General features: G+C 36.2%; 4 protein-coding genes across 4 annotated transcripts; 3 read left to right on the top strand and 1 right to left on the bottom strand.

Moving 5' to 3' along the window:
* The first annotated feature begins 6 nt into the window (after window positions 1-6).
* On the top strand, window positions 7-4848 carry abraxas1 (abraxas 1, BRCA1 A complex subunit). The gene is made up of 9 exons (XM_048165677.1): window positions 7-262; window positions 393-483; window positions 609-645; window positions 999-1065; window positions 1182-1378; window positions 1471-1590; window positions 3853-3937; window positions 4034-4148; window positions 4272-4848. Exons 1-9 carry the CDS (start codon window positions 176-178, stop codon window positions 4646-4648), a joined length of 1176 nt encoding a protein of 391 aa, XP_048021634.1. The 5' UTR covers window positions 7-175; the 3' UTR covers window positions 4649-4848.
* A 7-nt stretch (window positions 4849-4855) lies between these two features.
* Window positions 4856-6205, bottom strand: mrps18c (mitochondrial ribosomal protein S18C). The gene is made up of 6 exons (XM_048165678.1): window positions 6052-6205; window positions 5740-5798; window positions 5554-5637; window positions 5405-5462; window positions 5264-5323; window positions 4856-5123 (listed from the first exon to the last, which is right to left on the bottom strand). Exons 1-6 carry the CDS (start codon window positions 6122-6124, stop codon window positions 5047-5049), a joined length of 411 nt encoding a protein of 136 aa, XP_048021635.1. The 5' UTR covers window positions 6125-6205; the 3' UTR covers window positions 4856-5046.
* A 567-nt stretch (window positions 6206-6772) lies between these two features.
* On the top strand, window positions 6773-15987 carry helq (helicase, POLQ like). The gene is made up of 18 exons (XM_048166332.1): window positions 6773-7132; window positions 7212-7791; window positions 7899-8077; window positions 8201-8401; window positions 9181-9253; window positions 9347-9444; window positions 9518-9616; window positions 9700-9845; window positions 9928-10167; window positions 10300-10441; window positions 11351-11455; window positions 11543-11753; window positions 11931-12088; window positions 12642-12740; window positions 13052-13225; window positions 13979-14092; window positions 14193-14327; window positions 15781-15987. Exons 1-18 carry the CDS (start codon window positions 6938-6940, stop codon window positions 15862-15864), a joined length of 3033 nt encoding a protein of 1010 aa, XP_048022289.1. The 5' UTR covers window positions 6773-6937; the 3' UTR covers window positions 15865-15987.
* A 159-nt stretch (window positions 15988-16146) lies between these two features.
* hpse (heparanase) lies at window positions 16147-24066 on the top strand. Its single transcript, XM_048166333.1, has 12 exons — window positions 16147-16566; window positions 16656-16795; window positions 17785-17913; window positions 19520-19693; window positions 19792-19963; window positions 20054-20101; window positions 20194-20287; window positions 20420-20526; window positions 22826-22940; window positions 23063-23187; window positions 23270-23422; window positions 23692-24066. Exons 1-12 carry the CDS (start codon window positions 16349-16351, stop codon window positions 23849-23851), a joined length of 1635 nt encoding a protein of 544 aa, XP_048022290.1. The 5' UTR covers window positions 16147-16348; the 3' UTR covers window positions 23852-24066.
* Window positions 24067-24305: the final 239 nt, after the last annotated feature.

Raw genomic sequence — 24305 nt, forward strand, 5'->3', positions numbered from 1 at the left:
TCCGCGCCTCATGGTGGCAGCATAAGCAAGTGTCTAGCTGTAAACTGCAGTCTCGAGAGCAGAGAATAACTAAACGAAACCTACAAGCGCAGAAAGTTTATACATGTAGCCTAGTAACTCTAACCTAAAAAAACTATGACGTCGCGATAATTAACTCACGGTTCAGTCCAAAAGCATGGAGGAATTCAACACAACTGTCCGTATATCGGGTTTCGTGTTGAGTTCACTGATGTTTCATCATTTGAACAGTGATGCGGATGTGGTAAGTGGCAAAGGTCCTGTTGTGACCATATGGCTGGGTTTGCATTAAATAGCAAACTAAGAAGTCAGATTCGTCCGCTAAGCATTCCCTCAGACCCATAACTTGTGTTACATTTGTACTATGTTTAAAGGAAGGTCTTATTCTTGGAGAGAGTGTAGGAGAGGAGAACTGTAGGATCACAGACTCACAAATTGATCACATACAGTTTGAGCACACTATAAGTAAGTTGACTCTACTTATTACATATTTTCACATAATACAAGTCGAAGTGTGATCAGAAGGAACAAATATCTCATGACAGCCATATCAACAAATCACTAGTGTCATGATGTTTTCTCTTTTTCAGATATTCAAAAACACATCCCTTGTCACAAACTGCATAGGTAAGTGAATTGTTTAGGATTTTTCCACGAACCTCTTTTCATATAAAGCAGTAGTTCCCAACTGGTTTTACTTTAGGGCCTCGATTTTACATTTGGACATCAAGTGGTTAGCCAATTCAGTACAAGATTGTTTATAATACAGACTTGATTAAATATGTACTGAATAATGATCAAATATTGTAATTTATGAATATTGCCATGAACTGCAAAATAAATAATGACACATGTATACAGTATTTTACTATTTGCATTTAGCAGTTTATTTATTTTTGGCCACATTGGTTGAGAATCACTGATATAGAGGGGTTTTTCTTTCTTTCTTTTTTTAATCATTGCCTCAATCCTCTTGAAAGCTTCTACAGTAATGTTGGCGATGTAAGCGAGCAGAAAATAAGACAAATTTTGTCCGATTACAAAAAGGTATTTTCCACTTTCTAAATACATTTGGTTATTTTTTATACTGCTGAATAAATGCAAACATGTTTTGCATTAACAAATGGTGTTTTTCTTCTTACACATTCACTCGTCGTGTCAAGGAGAATGTGATTGGGTGGTACAGACAACGAAGAAACACCAGACAGCAAATGACCTTCATGGAACAAGTGATTCATCAGAATATGAGAAAGATTCTGTCCAATCAGGAACTTGTTTTCTTGCTGCTCACACCCTCTCAGGCAACAGCTTCAGGCTCCACACATCGCCTCGAGTTCTCAGCTTTCTTATGGCACAGCAAGTGAGATACGCTCAACTCTGGCACAAACATAAATCAGACTTTTGAAGCTTAGAGAACTAATGTATTTGAATGTGTTTAATATCTCCATGCAGCCAGTACAACAATATCCCCATCTTGGTGAGCAACCTGGGAAACCTTGAACAACAAGACTACTGGAGAGTGTCAGGCACATGTCCATCTTTAGGACAGAGTCAAGCTGTAAATCAACACAGGTACATTCAGAAAACAAGTTTAAAATAAATTCAAGTCTCGTTCAAACACTCACACATGTATAGTAGCTGTCCAAAGTTGGGAAACATTAATGTTTTTGAAAGAAGTCTATAAGGTGATGATACACATGGCAACTTTTTGAGCAATGTTGCATGGGCACTTTCCCATTAAGAATGGGCAACAAATTTCTATCTGGATACTTTAGATCGAAATTTGTTGCCCATTTTCAATGGGAAAGTGCCCAAGCAACATTGCTCAAAAAGTTGCCACGTGTATCATCACCTTTATGCTCACCAAGGCTGCATTTATTTAATCAAAAGTACAGTAATATTGTGAATTATTATTATTATTATTATTACAATTAAAATAATTGTTTTCTATTTTAATATGCTCACCAAAGTAAAAACAGCAATATTGTGAAATATAATTATGAAATATAATTACAAATTTAAATAGTTGATTTCTCTTAATATACTGATATTACTAATAATATATTTTCAAATGTAATTTATTCCTGGCATGACAAAGCTGAATTTTCAGCATCATTACTCCAGTCTTCGGTGTCACATGATCCTCTAGAATCATTCTAATATTCTGAATTGGTAATATTAAAAAAAGAGAGAGAAATATATACTTTTATTCATCAATTTTGTATTTTTGTTCAGATAAATGCAGGCTTGGTGAGCATAAGAGACTTCTTCCAAAAAACATACATTTGTTTCCAAATTTTTGACAGGTACTTTATGTACATTTTTGCCTGGTAGATGATAAAATGGCAAAAGCATCCCATAGACTTGTATTTAAGGAGGGGCCTTAGACATATCTACATTGAGAGATTAAAGTATCAAAGAGATCTGGAGGACCATGGGCAACTAGCCTTGAAACCACATAGCAAATGCAGTAAAAACATTGGCTAACCACATAACAAAAAGTTTTGCACAGGCAAGCACCACTCCCAATTTCTTCAGAAAATACAAAAATCTTTTTTTTTTCTTTAGAAAAAAAAAAAAAAAAAAAAAAAAATCATTTACAGTATATGATTGTGGATCTAACTATGTGAGGTATTCAGTCATTCAGCTTGATTGGAAATGGATGATTCTTCACTGTGATTGGTCATGTTATTATTTTAAAGGTGCCCTAGAACGTTCTTTCACAAGATGTAATATAAGTCTAAGGTGTCCCCTGAATGTGTCTGTGAAGTTTCAGCTCAAAATACCTCAGACTTTTTTTAATTAATTTTTTTAACTGCCTATTTTGGGGCATCATTAACTATGCACCGATTCAGGCTGCGGCCCCTTTAAATCGCTCCCTGCCCCCGAGCTCTCGACTATAATACAGTGCATAAACAAAGTTCACACAGCTAATATAACCCTCAAATGGAACTTTACAAATTGTTCCTCATGCATACTGCATGCATGCGTTGGATCATGTGAGTATAGTATTTATTTGGATGTTTACATTTGATTCTGAATGAGTTTGATAGTGCTCCGTGGCTAAAGCTCACATTACACACTGTTGAAGAGATTTATAAAGAATGAAGTTGTGTTTATGCATTATACAGACTGCAAGTGTTTAATAATGAAAATAACGACAGCTCTTGTCTCCACGAATACAGTAAGAAACGATGGTAACTTTAAACACATTTAACAGTACATTAGCAACATGGTAACGAAACATTTAGAAAGACAATTTACAAATATCACTAAAAATATCACGTAATCATGGATCATGTCAGTTATTATTGCTCCATCTGCCATTTTTCGCTATTGTTCGCTATTGTTCTTGCTTGCTTACCTAGTCTGTTGATTCAGCTATGCACAGATCCAGACGTTAATACTGCCTGCCCTAGTGTAATGCCTTGAACATGGGCTGGCATATGCAAATATTGGGGTCATACATATTAATGATCCCGACTGTTATGTAACTGTCTGTGTTATGTTGAGATTCGCCTGTTCTTCTGAGGTCTTTTAAACAAATGAGATTTATATAAGGAGGAAGCAATGGAGGTTGAAACTCAATGACGTTTCCATGTACTGAACTCTTGTTATTCAACTATGCCAAGGTAAATTCAATTTTTGATTCTAGGGCACCTTTAAATACAATGGAGTTTGAATAATACTGTATGTTGATGTCTGATGGAGATCATGCGATCGAAACATTGCTAATATTTTTTTTCTATATGGTTTTGCAAGTAGATAGTGTGCAGGATTCTTTTTGTTTTTTCTTTCTTTATAACTGATAAATCGTTTTTTATTATCTGTCAGGACCAAATTCTTCTGCTCAGGGGATGACTTAAAAGAGGTCAGAAATGTCAGCGACATGAATGATGCTTTATTAGCAGAAATGCAGGTTAGTAACTACATTTCACGTTAGTTACAAAAGTTTTTCCGGTGTGGTCTGAATATCTGTAATCATATGAACTTTCACATCCATCTTTTTATACAGAAAGTGTGTGAGGAAGTGGAGAAGGGTGAAAGAGCAGTTGAGAAACTTCAAGAAGACATCGCGCAACTAAAGGAGGCGATCAGAAAACAGAAGAAATCCTCAGAGAAAAATGAAAGTAAGATCTATTGTTTCTAGTGCACTTTATATTGATGCCTCCAAGGACAATCACACACTATGAACTGAAGCTTGTCATCACGGATCGTAACCTTGTGAATAACTGAATAACATTGTATTTCAGCCCAAAAATGTGCCTCTCCAGAAGAACCCAAAGAGAACATACCTCTGTGCTCAGCTCTGAGAACTCTCTTCCCCGATGCGCCCTCTTTACGGACACAAACCCTCACTGTTCAGGGCTTCCCCGTATTAGAACTGTGCTGTAATTCTGACCATAACATTGATATTCCCACTAAGCTGCCTCTGATTCTGGAGAATCAATATACCAGGAGGAAGGACGTAGCCCCCAGACTCAGGAAAAAATGCCTCGCTGCTGGTTTTCCTCAGAGACTTAAAAGGAAGAGGAAATCGAATGATATCAGCAAGTCAGCCTCTGAGAGCGGGTCAGATACAGAGATTGAGATGAATGGACAGAGCAGAAGTAACTCTCCTGTCTTTTAAAGAATAAAACTGAGCTTGTTTTTATTTCTACAGAAATCTAGCCATGACTGGAAAGCATTACACATTTTATACCTGGAGGTTGCCTTTATCTTGATATGCGTGCTCAACTAAGGTTGCTCTATTTTGTTTAATATCTTTTTTTTTTTTTTTTTAACTTTGTTTGTAAACGTTACTGTGAAAAATTAAAAATTTAATCCACATATGTGGTGTTCTTATTTAACTGATGGATTTTATTTAAGTTTTCATTATAGTAGTACATTTCTGGTTTATCATATTATTCCAATTATGTTGCACTTTTTTTTTTTTTTTTATACCATTTTGTATGTTTGTACAAACCACAGATTTACAGAAACAACAACACAAAGATGGCCTACAGAGTCACAGTCTTCATACAGAAACTATTCAAAGTGTTTGATACCAACAATATCAGGGTCTTTCATAAACTGTGGGTCCTTCAGAGTGACTGACATAAAACCTGTGGATAGGACAAAGAAATTTGTTAGTCAATTATCCTGGTTTTACTGTACATACATGGATATTTTACTGAAAGCACAGGCATATTTAATTGTCAAAGTTTTAAAAAGGGATAATCTACAAATAGCTATAAATTCGTACCCATTGAACGAGCTTTTTTTATTGCCTTCGATACCTCCTTCTGCTTTCGACCACACAAGCCTGTGAGCAAGAGTTACAGTGTCACATTTATCACGTTTATAAAAATATTAAAGTGAATATTTGAACCCATAATCCTCTCACCTGTTATGTGTCTGCCGTATACTCTGCCTGTGTGTGGTGAAATGAACTGAGACAACAGCTGGAGAAAGTTTTCCAAAAGAATGCTTTTGTTATTTTGACAATAAAAATATTCTCTATTTAATATACATATTATTGTTAATTTTACCAACCTGAACGTTTTTGAAGTCTACAGTTACATTGCACAGGATGCAGGTTTTAGGGGGTTGTTTGTAAGGGTTTTCCATTTTGATGGGCTGCATAAGACATCATTTTGCAATATTAATGCAAATAATTATTCAAATGATTCCAGAAAAATAGAACACAAACTCTCAGACAGAAACATGTAAAACGCTTGCCATATCATCTTTCTTAGGCGGATCTTGTTGAGATGTTGTCAGACTTCTGATGCATTGTGCTGGAACAGATTAAATGAATTATTCCATCAGGCGGTCATATATTAAATTCGGTTAAAACGATCAGCATCTTATGTCTAGCCTTAACGTCTATGTTAATCACATTATTAGATTGGTCTATTGTTGATAAAGAAGCTGTGTGATTCTCATAAGCGTGCTTACGAAAATGTACTTGTCATCTGGGTAAGAGAATAACTAGCTGTCCTGGAAAACATTTGGCATATAAAAAGATTGAAAAAAAAGTTACAAACATACCTGTAGCCCTAGGTGTGACTGGTTGCTTGGGAAGAGCCTGTAATAACAGGCGACTAAAAGAAAGGGCAAACATTCCTCGGTCTGTTCAGGAGGCCACCATGACAGTTTCTGCTTTCTTCTTCTGCAGAGTTGTTTAGCGCTATAAAGTATAGGTGTTTGGGGTCTACTGCCATCTACAGGATCGGAGTAAGTGATCTATGTTTCAAAATGGAAATTGATAAATATATAATATAAATTATTGAAATAAATAGGGCCTTTACATATTATTGAGACATAATTGATGTACAATATAAATGATAAACGTGCAATGGAAAATAATATAAATGAATAAAATAAAATAATAGAACATTTGTATGAAAGCTTTAATAGTTTTATACATTTTGCATTCTTGAAAGACTTGCACTAAACTTTTAACTCTCTTTTTTTTTGACAGAGGGCGTTTAAATGCATTGGGGCAATAAACAATAAAGCAATATGAAGGATAAAGAATTAATGGAAAATAAACCTAGTCCCAGAATAAAATGCATGTTTGAGCTGTTTTAACTTAAAGCAACTTGCGTATCTTATCTTAAAATATCCTGGCTCTAAACCCTGTCTTTGAACCCTGGCCTTTTTTAAAAAAAAAAAGAAAATAGTACAATAATAAGTTTTTAATATTTCTCTCATTCTGAAGGGACTTTTGTTCTGCTTTTTCTCGTATCGACGCTTTAACAGTCACGTGGTCTAAAAACGAACTTCCATTGGCCATCTCCATTATTCATCTTTTCGAAAGTCCTCGTTTTTTGTAAACACAGCTTTGGCTCTGTTGCTGTTGTCAGTTGATGACTTTGCGTCAGTAATATAACACAATGCTTTAATCTCAGTGTGGAGTATCTTTACTGTAGAAATGTATACTGACAACCACATACACGACATTGTGGTAAAACGCAACACTTCGTCCTCAAGAAAAAGATCAAGGGATGGCATAAGAAGTCACATCACTCCAGCCAAGAAGCGGTCCAGTTTCACGTCAACAAAATGCACTTCCGGTGAAGGACACACTTATGCTGAAGACATGACTGAGAATAAAGGCACAGAGCTGGTAAGCAGCCTCTTCTTTCTTTTCATTGAAAGATATACGTTGGTTTCAAGCATGATGATGGTTTTCTGTTCTTGTCCAGTGCTGCAGTGACAATGAGGACTTATTTGAGGGTTATGACAGCATTGTGGGTGACAGCTCCTTTCTGGCTAAGCTTGAAGATGTAGAGCTCCAGATGAGGCAGTGTCATGATCAGCAGACTCCAAACCCCTGTGAGGATGATCTTTCAGACTCTATCTTAGCAGAGGATTTCAGAGACTCACCACCGAGAGCTTTGCCAAGCTCTCAAATTGAATTTCAAAAAGCTGTCACAACCCCACACAAAAGCCTTTCCAGGGGTGCATATAACACCTCTACTCCTGATTTGATGAATCCCAGGCCAGCTGTCAATCATGCAGATCTCAATGTTAAAAAGCCACCCTCAAAAGCCAGAAGAAGCATGAAAGATCATCTTAAGAAAGTACTGATAGATAATGCAGCAGCATCCAGCACCGTCTCCAAGACTGTACAACAAAAGGAAGCTGTGATGACTGAAGAAATGAGTTTTGCCATGCAGGCCATGGAGTCCATATCAGCTGAGGGGGACCTGGGCCCTTTTTTTGGTCTCCCATCCAAAGTTAAAGACCTTATTTTGAGGTTAAAGGGAATCCAGGACTTGTATGGTAAGTATTTTAACATTTTTTTTTCTCATTTCGGATTTATCCTTGTCAGAAACTAGTAAATCTGTGTTTTAATTCTATCATTACTTTCTATTCTCTTCTGCTATCAGATTGGCAGAAAACATGTTTGAGTCTGGATTCGGTGCAACAAAGGAGAAATCTCATTTATTCTTTACCAACAAGTGGAGGGAAGACTCTAGTAGCAGAGATTCTTATATTTAAAGAGCTCTTGTGTAGAAAGAAAGATGCCCTGCTTATTTTGCCATACATATCCTTGGTTCAGGAAAAGGTATGCGTTGTATTTATGTATAATTTTTGTATTATCTAAGCAGTTTGACAATTGGATGCAAGCAGTTTTGAATAATTATTACTGCATTATTAAAGAATGATAGATGCACTGATTTGCCTTTAGGTTCGAGGGTTGTCTAGCTTTGGAATTGAGTTGGACTTCATGGTCGAGGAGTATGCTGGCAGTAAAGGGAAGTTTCCTCCAGTCAAGAGAAGAAATAAAAACACTCTGTACATCACTACCATTGAGAAGGGACACAGTCTTGTCAATTCACTAATTGAAAATGACCGTATAGACAATATCGGCCTGCTTGTTGTGGATGAGGTGTGTATCACAAATTATTATTAATAAAGTATATATATTTTAAAATTGTGTTTTGGTTTAGTTTTGATACACTGCTGTTCAATTTAATAAGGTTTTTAATGCTTATACTCACCAAGGTTGCATTTATTTGATCAAAAATGTAGTAAAAAACAGTTATATTGTGAAGTATTATTAAAATATAAAGGGATAGTTCACCCAAAAATGAAAATTCTGTCATCATTTACTCACCCTAAAGTTGTTCCAAATCTGTATAAATTTCTTTGTTCTGCTATACACAAAGGAAGATATTTTTAAGAAAAAATATTGACTTCCATAGTAGGAAAAAAAAATACTATGGAAGTCAAATAACTTCCTTTGTGTTCAAATTTATACAGGTTTGGAACAAGCTGTTTACAAGAGTTTTCATTTATGGGTGAACTATCCCTTTAAGAAATTATTTTCTATTTTAATATGATTTAAAATGTAATTTATTCCTGTGATAACAAACCTGAATTTTCAGCATCATTACTCCAGGCTTGAGTGTCACATGATCCTTTAGAAATCATTCTAATATGCTGATTTGCTGCTCAAGAAACATTTATTATCATAATCAATGTTGAAAATAGTTGTGCTGCTTAATAATTCTGTGTAAACCATAATACTTTTTTACATGATTCAGCAGCATTTGTTTTGTAACCTTTACTGCCATTTTTGATCAGTGTAAAGCATCCTTGCTTATAAAATGTATTAATTTCCTAAAAAAAAAAAAAAAACTTACTGACCTCCAACTTTATTTTCAGCTCCATATGCTTGGTGATGGGAGCAGGGGGGCAATTCTTGAAATGACTTTGTCAAAGATTCTGTATATGAGCAGTGAGTATACTAAAACTCACATATGCAGTATAGTTCACCTCTGTAATGGTAATTCCCTACAGATTCTGATAGCCCGTTGTTGTTTCCCCACAGAATCAACTCAAATTATCGGTATGAGTGCTACTCTAGGCAACGTGAGAGATCTTCAGACCTTCCTGAATGCTGAAAACTACTCCAATGACTTTAGACCTGTAAGAATGATCTCTGTGTGACTGTGATTTAAATTTGATAAACTCAATTCAAATAAATAACTTTTTTCTCTAGGTTGAGCTGAAAGAGTATGTAAAAATAAAGGATAGCATATATGAAGTTGATCCAAAGGAAGAGACATGCTTCAGTTTCTCACGTCTCCTGGATTTCAAGGTATTTTTCAAAGCCTTTTTTGAAATCAATAAGATATCGATCTGCTGAGCTCATTGAACTTTTGTGCAATGGACTTTTCACAGTACTCCAGTGGAATGCAGAAGATGGACCCTGACCACATCATAGCTCTGGCAACTGAAGTCATCCCACAGCAGTCCTGCCTCATTTTCTGTGCCACCAAGAAGAACTGCGAGAATCTAGCTGGAATGATCTGCAAGTATTTAAATAAGTGCGTAGACCTTTAGAGTCCTTAAATGACTTTTACATTTTTTGTGTCATTGACATGAAATGAGACTTCTGCATTTTTTCAGGGAGTTTCTAAAACACAAGAAGGCAGAGAAAGACACACTTCTGGGTGAACTGAAGAGCAGTGGGAATGGATCCTTGTGTCCTGTGCTGCAGAAGACTGTGCCCTTTGGCCTGGCCTACCACCACAGTGGCCTGACTAGTGATGAGAGGAAGCTGGTGGAAGAAGCCTATTCCTCAGGGGTGCTCTGCCTCCTCACATGCACCTCTACTCTTGCTGCTGGCATCAACCTCCCTGCACGAAGGTTTGTCTAGGACCAACTCGAACCCATGTGGTCCCAGATTAAATCGTTCTCAAACCTGGACTATAGGAGATTTAAAAAAACGTTTAAGAATTGAAAGGGTATTCTTAATCATGAGCATGTGCTTCTTCCTAGGGTTATTCTGAGGTCCCCATATGTAGCTGCAGAGTTTTTAAAGAGAAGTCAATACAAACAGATGGTTGGCAGAGCAGGACGAGCAGGTATCGATGTCATGGGAGAGAGTATCCTGATCCTGCAGGACAAAGATATAAATATGGTAAAGAACACGGTTATATTATATTATATTATATTATATTATATTATATTATTGTCAAACAATTAATTGCAATTAGTTGCATCCAAAATAAAAAATTGTCTACAAAATATATATATGTGTGTGTGTGTGTGTGTCTACTGTGTATATTTACTATGTATGTAAAAATACACACATGCATGTATATATTAAAAAAAAAAAAAAAAATATATATATATATATATATATATATATATATATATATATATATATATATATATATATATATATATGTGTATATGTGTGTGTGTGTGTGTGTGTGAGAGAGAGAGAGAGAGACAGAGAGAGAGAGAGAGAGTGCTGTCAAACGATTAATCGCATCCAAAATAAACATTTGTTTTTCCATAATATATGTGTGTACTGTGTATAATTATGTATATATAAATACACACACATGTACAGTACAGTCCAAAGGTTTGGAACCACTAAGATTTTTTATGTTTTTAAAAGAAGTTTCGTCTGCTCACCAAGGCTACATTTATTTAATTAAAAAAAAATTTAAATTGTAATAATATTTCACAATATTACTGTTTTTTACTGTATTTTTAATTAAATAAATGTAGCCTTGGTGAGCAGACGAAACTTCTTTTAAAAACATTAAAAATCTTAGTGGTTCCAAACTTTTGGACTGTATTGTATATATTTAAGAAATATTTGCACACACATATATATATATATATATATATATATATATATATATATAAAGTATAACAAATTTCTTGAATATATACATGCATGTGTGTATGTACATATACATAATAATTATACACAGTACACACATATTATGTAAAAACAAACTTTTATTTTGGATGCGATTATGCATTTGACAGCATTATTTTATTTTATTTTATTTTATTTATGTTTCCTACCTAGGCCAAAAATCTATTGTCTGCACCAATGGAGAAGTGTTATAGTAACCTGCTGCACGATGGAGGGAGGGGCCTTCTCAGTCTCGTCCTGTCACTCATTGGCCTGAAAGTATGTGAAATGTTTCGATGTAATGATTAATGAGAAATTATGTCTGGTCTACAATTGCAAACACTAAACTGTTTCCTTTGATTTCAGATAACTACAACTGTAGAACAAGTGAGGGATTTCATGAAAGGCACGCTGCTTAGTGTGCAGGAGGCTCAGGTCAGTCCAGAGAGGAGTCTGTGGGATCTTACAGTTGAATCTATAGAGACACTGAAGAAGAAGAGCCTCATTGAAGCCTCTGCTGATGTACATAATGAAACCATTCTCCAAATCACCAGGCTTGGAAGAGCAACATTCAAAGGTAAAACAGAGTGTGGCATTAGGATTCATAATTTGATGCATTTACCACAGGGTGGCAACATGACCTTGTTTAGAGATCAGTCAGTTCTTGTCTACTGTCTATTTTTATTATTTATCAGTTTTTTCAGAGCCTCCCTTTTGTAATTTTTTCCTTTTAAATTATTGCTTGTCATTTCAGGTTCAGTGGACCTAAACTACTGTGATCTGCTCTACCGAGACTTATCGAAGGGGCTGGAGGGTTTACTCCTCAATAGTTTTCTTCACTTAGTCTATCTGGTTACTCCATATGACATGGTGAATCAATGCAAGCCGGATTGGATGATCTACTTCAGACAGGTGGGATTTGTTTGGGGTTGGTATGATTTTTAATGTTTATGCTTACCAAGTCTCCATTTATTTGATCAAATATACAGTTAAATTTTAATTGTCTATTTTTATATATTTTAAAATGTAATTTATTTTTGTGATGGCAAAGCCATTACTCCAGTTTTCAGTGTCACATGATCCTTTAGAGAATGTAATATTCTGATTTGGTGTGCAAGAAACTTTTCTTATTATCAATGTTGAAAACAGTTAATATTTAATAACGCTGCTTAATATTTTTCTGGAAAACCGTGATGCATTTTTCAGGATTGTTTGATTTATAGAAAGTTCAAAAGAACAGCATTTACTTTGAAGTAGAATGTTTTTGTAACATTATAATGTCTTTACTGTCATTATTCATCATTTCAATGCATTCTTGTTGAATAGAAGTGTTAATTTCTTTCATAAAAAAATAATGTGCAACACTGCTTGTATTTTGAATATCGTCTGTTAGCTAGTAATATGCTTTTCCTTAGTCTCAACTGAATGTTTATTCATACTGAATATGAATTTTTCATTGCACCAGTTTACAAATTTGTCAGCTGCTGAGCAGAAGATGGCCACTGCAGTCGGAGTGCCTGAAAGTTTTGTGGCTAGAAAGGCAGCAGGACAGAGCGTGAGGAAGGTTAGTAAAAAACAGCATTCCTCTCATGCTTTAAAGTACCATACGAGCGATTCACAACCCTTTTTTGTTTCAGATTAAACAACCTAGGTAAAATAAGCCAAAGAGTGCAGTAGAAAGATATCATTAGCTGAGAATGTTTTAAAAATAAATATATTTATATATAAGTGAATTGAATATATTACCACTTAAATCTTTATTCTCTTAAAATATTTGTAGAGTATTAATGCCAAATCTGCATTCTGAGGGGAACAAGTTATATATATATATTTCACAATGGATTTTGTTCTTGTTTTCTTCTACCTGTGTCTCAGTCTGTGGACATTGTGGTAGTGAATAGGTTGTATCTGGCCCTAGTGCTGTACTCCCTACTGAAGGAGACAAACCTGTGGAACGTGTCCGATAGGTTCCAGCTGACTAGAGGCTTTGTTCAGTCTCTCCTCAGCTCAGCTTCTGCCTTTGGGTCCTCTGTGCTGCACTTCACTGAGGTTAGGGCACATCTAGGCAGAATTTAAGGGCGTTTTCAGACCTGTAGATTGTTTGCTTTGTTTTGAAATAGAGACTGTTACAATGTGGCAGTTTCTTCTAGGTTTGGTTCGCTTTCTCAAGGCAATATTTCAGAGCTTGCCAAAATGTGTTTATGCAATGCAAGTCACATGTGAGTGAAACTATCCTCCTATTGCTCAGATTACACCTGTTTATGTTCCTCATAGCATCATCCATCAAGATGGATTGACAAGTTAGCTCTGTAGGCTTATATTGTGGCTTTATCTGCATAGCTGTCATGGGAATCAAAGCATTCTTGCAGTGCACCTGTTGTGGTGAAGAGCAATTAGACAACATTTTAAGATGAAGAGGCGCTCTTTGGTTTTCAGCTGCGATAACTAATGTGCTCACCTCATCAGACACTGCTGCATTTTATGTAACTTATTTCCCATGATGAATTATGATACAGCTTGGTTTGTTGGTCCATTGGGTTAGATTGCACTCTCACCACAGGCGAACCGCTCCAGAGTTGTTGTTTTTTTCGACCAATCTGAGTGTGATTTCTGTGTTCATATATTCTTAAGCGAATCGAACTAAGGGGGAAAAAGCGTCAGGTTAAAAAAAAAGTCTCCAAATGAGCCAGGTGTGAAAACGCCCTAAAACATACAGTTTCATCCTACATATTGTCTACATCTGTTCCTATCTCTCAATAAATAATTGATTATAATGCTATGAGATCTGTCTGTCCATTTCAGGAGCTGGAGGAGTTTTGGGCCTACAAGTCTCTTCTCTCAGAGCTGACCCGTAGATTGACTTACTGTGTGCAGGCTGAGCTCATTCCACTCATGGAGGTGGCTGGAGTCATGGAGGTGTGTGTTCTTGCTGCTCAGTTTCTCTAGAATAGTTATTAGCTTAAAAGCTCAGTTTGTGTGCTTTTGTTTTATTCTTCTTCATTCTCTTTTGATTTAGCATCGTGCTAAGCAGCTATATAACGCTGGTTACAAGACACTGGCGCATCTTGCCAACGCAGATCCACAAATTCTGGTCAGAACTATTGAAAACCTCTTCAAGAGACAAGCCAATCAAATTATTGCATCAGCAAAAGTAAGTACAATATCGCACTATATGGCAACATTTTATTTACATATTAGCTTTTTTACATGCAAAATTTTACAAATCTATCCAAAATAAAAATTGTCATCATTTATTCATCCTGAAGCCAAACCTACATGACTTTATTTCTTCTGTGGAACACACAAAAATGCATTGGCAACAAATATTGATGTCAGCCCTCAAAAAATATGCAAAATCATCATAGAGGCAATATCAAAGTATTTCCTCAAATGATCGCAATCATATGACTCAAGAAGACTTTTTGAGGCTAGACATATTCTTTCCTAATTTTTTGTCATTGCATGCAAAATACTGACCAGGGCAGCGTTTCCCAAAAGCATCGTAAGCTTAAGTTAGGCTTACGATGCTTTTGGGAAACGCTACCCAGGGCTGTGTTTCTTAAAGGGATAGTTCACCCAAAAACCTGCATGAATTTCTTTGTTCTGCTGAACACAAAGGAAGATATTTGGAATAATGTCAGTAACAAAACAGATCTTGCCCCCCATTGACTGCGTTAGTATTTATTTTTCCTACTATGGTAGTAAATGGGGGGCAAGATCTGTTTGGTTACTGACATTCTTACAAATATCTTCCTTTGTGTTCAGCAGAACAAAGAAATTCATACAGGTTCAGAACTACTTGAGGATGAGTAAATGATGACAGAATTTTCATTTTTGGGTGAACTATCCCTTTAGAAGCATTGTCAGCCTAAGTAGATCGTAGAATCATTGTCACCAATGGTCTCTATGTTCAACTTATCTCATGATGCATTTGAGAAACGTAGCCCATGACATTCAGGAAATTTCTCCTTCTACATCAGAAAGAAAGTCATACAGATTTGAAACAACATCAGGGTGAGTAAAGGAATTCAAGGGTTCACCCAAAAATGAAAATTCTGTCATTTATTACTCACCCTCATGCCGTTCCACACCTGTAAGACCTTTGTTAATCTTCGAAACGCAAAGATTTTTTTGGTGAAATCCGATGGCTCAGTGAGGCCTGCAAAGCCAGCAATGACATTTCCTCTCTCAAGATCCATTAATGTACTAAAAACATATTTAAATCAGATCATGTGAGTACAGTGGTTCAATATTAATATTATAAAGCGACGAGAATATTTTTGGTGCACCAAAAAAACAAAACGACTTGTATAGTGATGGCTGATTTCAAAACACTGCACATAAAGTACCTTTATGGATCTTGAGAGAGGAAATGTCATTGCTGGCTATGCAGGCCTCACTGAGCCATCGGATTTCAACAAAAATATCTTAATTTGTGTTCCGAAGATGAACGAAGGTCTTATGGGTGTGGAACAGCATGAGGGTGAGTAATAAATGACATTATTTTCATTTTTGGATGAACTAACCCTTTACATTTTTGGGTGATGTATAAAAGAAAACACCCTTGTGTATTCATCATATTAACTTTCTCTGTTCATTTTCAGATGTTAATAAAAGAGAAAGCGGAGGCCTTGCAGGAGGAGGTGGATGATCTGCTTATGCTGCCATCTGATCTCCCATCGTTGTAAATTCTTATGTTTATTTTTTATTTATATGATGTAAATAGTATGTATATTATTTAATCTATCTGGTATTATGTAAACTATATTGTGCCTATGTCTGGCTGAAATAAAAATGGGAGTAACCCCGGATTTTGTAACATCTCTGTTACTTATTACCATCATCATCATGTGTTATTTTATATCTCAACGATTTTACAATCACCACTCAGCCACAAACAGCTTGTTCCAGCACTGCCTTTATGTTGTGAGTTCCAGCCAATCAGGTAAGGTATGCAAATAAATGAATGCGCTGAAGCCACGCCCAGGAGTCACTGTCGTGAGATATTTCAAATAATTAGTCATGAACTGGTTCCTTCTCTACAGTCAAACAAGAAAGAAGGAAGTAGGTCTTTTATGGTGTCAAAAATATATTTTTCGCCTGTGTGTTTTGGATGAGCGCGTGAAACCGATGCAATCAACTATTGAATGAGAAAACCGGTAGATTGAACAGATGAAGTCTGCAGCCACAGCAGTTTCCACGATTGTCGCTCTTGTTTTGTTTCGCGCATTGTGTGGCGACGCCAAAACAGTGATATCTGTCGATGATGTTCAGTCCGTTCGCGTTGATCTGGATCTGTCCAATGTGGCCCGAAAGGTGGATGAAAGGTTTCTCTCCGTGGCTATAGATGCGAGTTTAATAGCCGAGGAGAAGTTCATGAACCTACTGAAGTAAGTCCTTCAAAAGTTATCTTAAAGCAGAGCTCAAATAAATAAAGTTGTGATGTAACTTTAAAAGAAGCGATGATATGTTTATGTAGTTCACCAAAGTTAAGAACCCTTGCCAAAGCCTTGATCCCAGCGTTTCTGCGATTTGGAGGTACCAAACAAGATTTTATGAAATTCAACCCACGTGGAAGATATTTTCAAGCAAGAGAAAACAGCAGCACATCTGTTCTAGGTAACTTCTTTTACTTAGCATCAGTACATGAGTGCGTTAACCACATCCTCCAGTCGAGAAGGCTGACTGTGATGTGTTGTCATCTGACTTTAACAGCATGATTCCAGTTTTGCTTTAATTTGGGAACAGTAAACTGATTCATACTAAACACCCTGAACATAATGTTCATTAAAGTAACCACAGGTACAACACGTACCTATGCATGTTCCACATCTGACAACCAGACATATACAGTGTATATATACAGTCAACCCAAAAACTATTCAGAAAATATATTTTTTACTAGTGGGTGCAGGACACTATCGTTTTATTTATGTAAGTGAGGATAGCAAAATAAAGTAAACTGTGATATATACAAAAATTCTTCATACAGTGGACTACCAGTAAAATTGATAAATTTGGGACCAAAAATGATTCAGACACTTTGACCTGACCATGTTTTTTTTAAGTGTTATCTGACATAATTAAAATTATTTATGGCAGATGATTTATTTATTTATGACACAGTTTAACTCTGAGTTCTTGTCATATTCTATCAAAGTCAAAGTCAAAGTCAAAAAAAAAAAATAAATATATATATATATATGTATATATATATATATATATATATATATATGTATATGTATATATATGTATATGTATATATATATATATGTATATATATATATATATATATATATATATATATATATATATATATATATATATATATATGTATATGTATATATATATATATATATATATATATATATATATATATATATATATATATGTATATATATAGCAAATAAACTGATAATGTGTGAAATTTTACCAAAAAAAAATACATTTTGGTTTGACATATATATTATAATGTGTGTGTGTGTATGTATAAACTCTTTAGCAACTGTAGACTGCACTTAAAATATTTATTATTTTTTGTGTTTTTTTATATTATTATTATTATAATTGGATTTTTTTAATCAGCACATCTGATGTCATTCTGTCAGGAAATGTATGTAAGAGACTCGAATTGCCACCATTGCTGGAAAATCGGTTAAAGCAAGAATGGGTCCTACAGTCAAAGACATTACTTCAGGAGGAACTAGAGGGAAAATACAAAAAGACGAAATTCTCTGGTAAGTTTTAATTCCACTTCTGTTAAATGATTACCTAATGGGGAATTTAAAAAAAAAAACAATGTTCTCTAGCAACAATGTAATTTCATGTCAGGGCTCCACAATTACAAGTTTCCAGCTGTGTCAGAAAACAGATTTTCTGTCAGGTTGGATGGTAAACGTTGGTGGACAGCCATTTTTAGGTCTCTCCAGAGATGCTCAATTGGGTTTAAGTCAGGGCTCTGGCTGGGCCATTCAAGAACAGTCACGGAGTTGTTGTGAAGCCACTCCTTCGTTATTTTAGCTGTGTGCTTAGGGTCATTGTCTTGTTGGAAGGTAAACCTTCGGCCCAGTCTGAGGTCCTGAGCACTCTGGAGAAGGTTTTCGTCCAGGATATCCCTGTACTTGGCCGCATTTATCTTTCCCTCGATTGCAACCAGTCATCCTGTCCCTGCAGCTGAAAAACACCCCTACAGCATGATGCTGCCACCACCATGCTTCACTGTTGGGACTGTATTGGACAGGTGATGAGCAGTGCCTGGTTTTCTCCACACATATCGCTTAGAATTAAGGCCAAAAAGTTCTATCTTGGCCTCATCAGACCAGAGAATCTTATTTCTCACCATCTTGGAGTCCTTCAGGTGTTTTTTAGCAAACTCCATGCGGGCTTTCATGTGTCTTGCACTGAGGAGAGGCTTCCGTTGGGCCACTCTGCCATAAAGCCCCGACTGGTGGAGGGCTGCAGTGATGGTTGACTTTCTATAACTTTCTCCCATCTCCCGACTGCATCTCTGGAGCTCAGCCACAGTGATCTTTGGGTTCTTCTTTACCTCTCTTACCAAGGCTCTTCTCCCCCGATAGCTCAGTTTGGCTGGACGGCCAGCTCTAGGAAGGGTTCTGGTCATCCCAAACGTCTTCCATTTAAGGAATTTTTTTTGTGCTCTTAGGAATCTTAAGTGCAGCAGAAATTTTTTTGTAACCTTGGCCAGATCTGTGCGTTGCCACAATTCTGTCTCTGAGCTCTTCAGGCAGTTCCTTTGACCTCATGATTCTCATTTGCTCTGACATGCACTGTGAGCTGTAAGGTCTTATATAGACAGGTGTGTGGCTTTCCTAATCAAGTCCAATCAGTATAATCAAACACAGCTGGACTTAAATGAAGGTGTAGAACCATCTCAAGGATGATCAGAAGAAATGGGCAGCACCTGAGTTAAATATATGAGTGTCACAGCAAAGGGTCTGAATACTTAGGACCATGTGATATTTCAGTTTTTCTTTTTTAATAAATCTGCAAAAATGTCAACAATTCTGTGTTTTTCTGTCAATAATGGGGTGCTATGTGTACATTAATGAGGAAAAAAAATGAACGTAAATGATTTTAGCAAATGGCTGCAATATAACAAAGAGTGAAGTACCCGCTATATATTAGTTGTAAAGTTTGCTTAAGTAACATTCAACAACCATGATCGGTACCTCACAAAAACATTTGTGAGGCCATCAGCTGACAGAAACTCTCAGACTGGCCCTGGGCCATCATTATTGTTGAGCCCTGTAATGTATTCATATTTTCAGTGATATTACGATCATATCTATCAAATGGAAAGTCAAGTGTCTGTCTTTCTCGCAGAATATGCTGTGGACTTGCTGTATGCCTTTGCAAACTGCTCTGGTTTGGACCTCATCTTTGGTTTGAACGCTTTGCTCCGAACCAGTGAAAACACATGGGACAGCTCGAATGCAGAACTGCTGTTGAAGTACTGTGAGTCCAGGCAGTATGTGATGTCCTGGGAGCTGGGGAATGGTAGGCTTTGGGATATTTCTTTTTGATTAGGCTTGACTTTTATATGATTATTTGTTATTATTTAAGTTGATTTCTCATCATTAAATCTCTTGCTTTAGAACCCAACAGCTATGAGAAAAAAGCTGGAATCAGAGTGGATGGGTACCAGCTCGGTCAGGATTTTGTCCATTTGCATCAAATCCTTCAGGAATCCATGATCTACAACTCAACAGGTCTATATGGACCAGATATTAGTCAGCCACGAGATCACCGCAAAGATTTGTTAACTGGGTAAGTGTTCTGAGAAAATAAATATATTTTCAGAGTAGCTTCTTATCTTACTTATGGATTTGGGTATTGGTTGAACATTCACATTTATAGGTTTTTGGAGACTGGAGCAGAGGCCATTACCGCATGCACCTGGCACCAGTAAGATATGATTTACTTCATTTCACAAAATCAGAAATAAATCATAATTGAGTCTTTGTACTGAATTTGCTTTCCATTTTCTTTCTTAACAGCTATTATGTGAATGGCAGAGACACATCTTTAGAGGATTTCCTTGACCCTCATGTGCTTGATACTCTGGCAACAAAAATTAACGAGGTCCTCGAGGTAAAAGAGTAATTCTGCATAATACATTAAAATAGGAACTCTCTCGTGGCATTCTAATTTCTCATATTCTACAGTAAGAAATGTCAGATGAATAAATTAACTGAAGTGAACTGATAAACACTCTGCCTTTAGACCGTTGAATCTGTTTCTCCTGGGAAGAAGATTTGGCTGGGAGAGACGAGCTCGGCATATGGTGGAGGCGCTGTTGGTCTATCAGACACATTTGTAGCTGGTTTTATGTGAGTCAAAGTTTTTTTTTTTTTCCACTTCACACCAGTTTTTGTTGAAAGTTCATCAATAAATTAAAACTTCCAATATATTTTAATGTACATTTAAAAGGTGCAGTAAGTGATTTCTGAGAAGTGCTGTTGAAAGTGGATCGGATTGAGCACCACAACACACTTGTAGCCAATCAGCAGTAGGGGGCGTGTCCACTTATGATGGGGGAGGAGAGAAAGTGAGCAAGAATGAGATTTGAAGAAAGACTGTAGAAAGAGAGATGTCTGAGAGTCATTACAAAAGAGACAAGGTCAGAGGAATATCACTGGAAAAAGAAGGGTTATGGGAAAACAGACCGAGGTTGCATTGTTTCTGCTCCATACATGAGTCATATTGGTTTTACTATGTTTCATAGAACCAAGATATGCTGTTGTTGTAATGTTAGCTATAGTAACAGGACAGTTTTGAGTGTCATTTGTCTGGAGACTAACTAACAGGCTGCTGCCGACTAACAACCAACTCTTGCATGTATACTTTTGTGTACTGTATGTTCATTTTTTTTTGTTCTTGTCATTTGTTCGTCATCTTCGCATTATTTTTCGTGAAACATTATTATGCTTTGCTTCAGCTATGATAAAGAGACATCCACTCTTGTGTTGCGTATTTGTGCATTTTGGGGGCAGTGCAATTATGGGAGGGATGTTTTTGTTTGGGTTGATTTCAATAGTTTCGCAGAAATTGCTTACTGCACCCTTAAAATCAGTTTATACAAATGGCAATGAAAATGGAAAAAATGTCAGTTCTACTCAGTTATTTATACAGTTAATATGCAATTTGTTGTAATTAAAAAAATGAAATGGTTTTGCATTTAAGTAAAGATTATTTAATGTGTGTTTAACAGTTTAAATACAAGAAAATGACACAACCGTTTAAAAGTTTGGGGCTAGAATTTTTTTATGCTCATCAAGGGTGCATTTATTGGATCAAAAGTACAGTAAACACAGTAATACTTACAATTTAAAATAGCTGTTTTCTTTTTTAATACATTTTAAAGGTGCCCTAGAATGTTTTTTCACAAGATATAATATAAGTCTAAGGTGTCCCCTGAATGTGTCTGTGAAGTTTCAGCTCAAAATACCCCATAGATTTTTTTAAATAAATTTTTTTAACTGCCTATTTTGGGGCATCATTAAATATGCACTGATTCAGGCTGCGGCCCCTTTAAATCCTCGCGCTCCCTGCCCCCGAGCTCTCGACTATAAAAAAAAAAGTGCATAAACGAAGTTCACACAGCTAATATAACCCTCAAATGTATCTTTACAAAATGTTCGTCATGCATTTATTTATATGGATGTTTACATTTGATTCTGAATGAGTTTGATAGTGCTCCGTGGCTAAAGCTAACATTACACACTGTTGGAGAGATTTATAAAGAATGAAGTTGTGTTTATGAATTATACAGACTGCAAGTGTTTAATAATGAAAATAACGACATGGCTGGTCTCTGCGAATACAGTAATAAACAATGGTAATTTAACCACATTTAACAGTACATTAGCAACATGCTAACGAAACATTTAGAAAGACGATTTACAAATATCACTAAAAATATCATGATATCATGGATCATGTCAGTTATTATTGCTCCATCTGCCATTTTTCGCTGTTGTCCTTGCTTGCTTACCTAGTCTGATGATTCAGCTGTGCACATCCAGACGTCCTGCCCTTGTCTAATGCCTTGAACATGAGCTGGCATATGCAAATATTGGGGGCGTACATATTAATGATCCCGACTGTTACGTAACAGTCGGTGTTATGTTGAGATTCGCCTGTTCTTCGGAGGTCTTTTAAACAAATGAGATTTATATAAGAAGGAGGAAACAATGGAGTTTGAGACTCACTGTATGTCATTTCCATGTACTGAACTCTTGTTATTCAACTATGCCAAGGTAAATTCAATTTTCAATTCTAGGGCACCTTTAAAACGATTTAATTTTCAGCAGCCATTACTCCAGTCTTCAGTGTCACATGATCCTTCAGAAATCATATGCTTATTTGATGTTCAATGAAAATTTCTTATTATAATTATCAATGTTGAAGTCAGTTGTGCTGCTTAATATTTTTGTGCAAACCATGGCACAATTTCTAAGGATTCTTTGATGAATAGAAAATACAAAAACAACATCATTTATTTGAAATGTACATCTTTTGTACAATTATAAATGTCTTTAATGTCACCTTTGATCCGTGTAATTCATCCTAGCTGAATAAATGCATATTATAAATAAAATATATTTCAATCTGTTTTGTTTATTAAAGGTGGCTGGACAAACTGGGACTTGCTGCTAAGCTTGGTGTGGATGTTGTTATCAGACAGGTGTTAATTGGTTCCGGCACGTACCATTTAGTGGATGATAATCTAGATCCCCTTCCAGTAAGTGTTTCTTATGTGTTTGATCTTTCTTATAACTTTAACTTCCATAACAGCTCAGGAATGTGAATGATTCAATTATCCTGTTCTTCCTTTACTTTTAAACTGCTTTATACATATGTCAGGATTACTGGCTATCATTGCTATACAAACGACTTGTTGGCACAGAGGTCTTAAAAGCAGAAGTTCTTACGAATTCTGGACCAAAGAAAGCAATACGGGTATACCTCCACTGCGCTAACAGAAAAAGGTACATGTATTCTCTTGCTTACAATCATCTTTTTAAAGAAACAGTGGTTAACCCTTTTTAACATATCATATGTCCTTTCCAGTACACATTACAGACAAGGTGCTGTGACCTTATTTGCCTTAAACCTAAACAAAAATGAAGCCACGATTAGTCTGCCCGCCCATTTGGCCAACGGCACCATTGAAGCATTTGTGCTACAGTCAGCTGAGGCCAGTGAACACAGCCTTTATTCCAGGTAATGTCTCAAGGTCTCGCAATGTATAATCTGTTTGCTAGCACACAACAATCACCTTTTGTGGTGTGAAACGCTATGCTACACTTTACTATAGAGAACATTCTACAGAGTAGAATACAGAGTATTGCAGTAGACTGAAGACTGAAAACAGTCAGAAGAAAGAAATTTCGACCAGCTCCAGGTCAAAGTTATACGCTTTGAGTTTTTACTCAACTACCGCAGTAACAACACTGAGATTGTTAAATCCCACTTTTTTTGTTCCTCTCTAGGTCAGTCAAATTGAATGGAGAAGTGCTAAAGATGGTGGATGACCGAACACTTCCTCCATTGGAGGGACATGGGCTGCAACCTGGAGAACACATTAAGCTGCCTGGGTTCTCATTTGCATTCTATGTTCTGATTGAAGCACGAGCTCCGGTATGCAAATGAGCTCAGATAAAGACTGCTTTCTGTGAGATTATTTATGTGAGGGAACTTCAAACTTGAATTAAATGAATCAGTCTCTTAATATAAAATCAACATGTTTTGTTTATGAAAATGTATATTTATTATAAATATCGACACTCAAGAACATTTTTAATACTTCATGGACTAGATTTAATCTATTTTACATCTGTTAAAATAAACTGATTTTCAGCAAAGCACTCATTTGTCAGGACATTTTGTTTGACATGTCGAAGTGATTCAGTATCCATGCAGACAGGCAGCCTCTGCACTATAGCAATCAAGCCTTTTGATTCTTAGTCATCTTCTGTCTGTGTGATTCACGTCAGTGTGTGCAAAGCGCTACGTTCAGCTAAATTTAGATGGTCGAGACATATAAGACTTCTTCCAAAGGCAGACTTAAGAGCTCTCGTTGCACTTGTTACTCTGTGTGTGGTGA

Source organism: Megalobrama amblycephala, linkage group LG18 (genome assembly GCF_018812025.1).
Source record: "Megalobrama amblycephala isolate DHTTF-2021 linkage group LG18, ASM1881202v1, whole genome shotgun sequence".
NCBI lineage: Eukaryota > Metazoa > Chordata > Actinopteri > Cypriniformes > Xenocyprididae > Megalobrama > Megalobrama amblycephala.

Bases quoted from the DNA above. Each gene is read 5' to 3' on its own strand.
- mrps18c (XM_048165678.1), bottom strand. From the start codon at position 6,124: ATGTTTGCCCTTTCTTTTAGTCGCCTGTTATTACAGGCTCTTCCCAAG. The intron at 5,463-5,553 runs GTTGGTAAAATT...AACTTTCTCCAG, and splicing joins TAGACTTCAAAAACGTTCAG to CTGTTGTCTCAGTTCATTTC. The intron at 5,124-5,263 runs GTACGAATTTAT...TCCTATCCACAG, and splicing joins AAAAAAAGCTCGTTCAATGG to GTTTTATGTCAGTCACTCTG.
- abraxas1 (XM_048165677.1), top strand. From the start codon at position 176: ATGGAGGAATTCAACACAACTGTCCGTATATCGGGTTTCGTGTTGAGT. The intron at 484-608 runs GTAAGTTGACTC...TCTCTTTTTCAG, and splicing joins ACAGTTTGAGCACACTATAA to ATATTCAAAAACACATCCCT. The intron at 1,379-1,470 runs GTGAGATACGCT...ATCTCCATGCAG, and splicing joins GCTTTCTTATGGCACAGCAA to CCAGTACAACAATATCCCCA.
- helq (XM_048166332.1), top strand. From the start codon at position 6,938: ATGTATACTGACAACCACATACACGACATTGTGGTAAAACGCAACACT. The intron at 8,402-9,180 runs GTGTGTATCACA...CTTTATTTTCAG, and splicing joins GCCTGCTTGTTGTGGATGAG to CTCCATATGCTTGGTGATGG. The intron at 9,846-9,927 runs GTGCGTAGACCT...GCATTTTTTCAG, and splicing joins ATCTGCAAGTATTTAAATAA to GGAGTTTCTAAAACACAAGA.
- hpse (XM_048166333.1), top strand. From the start codon at position 16,349: ATGAAGTCTGCAGCCACAGCAGTTTCCACGATTGTCGCTCTTGTTTTG. The intron at 19,964-20,053 runs GTAAGTGTTCTG...TCACATTTATAG, and splicing joins CGCAAAGATTTGTTAACTGG to GTTTTTGGAGACTGGAGCAG. The intron at 23,188-23,269 runs GTACATGTATTC...TGTCCTTTCCAG, and splicing joins CACTGCGCTAACAGAAAAAG to TACACATTACAGACAAGGTG.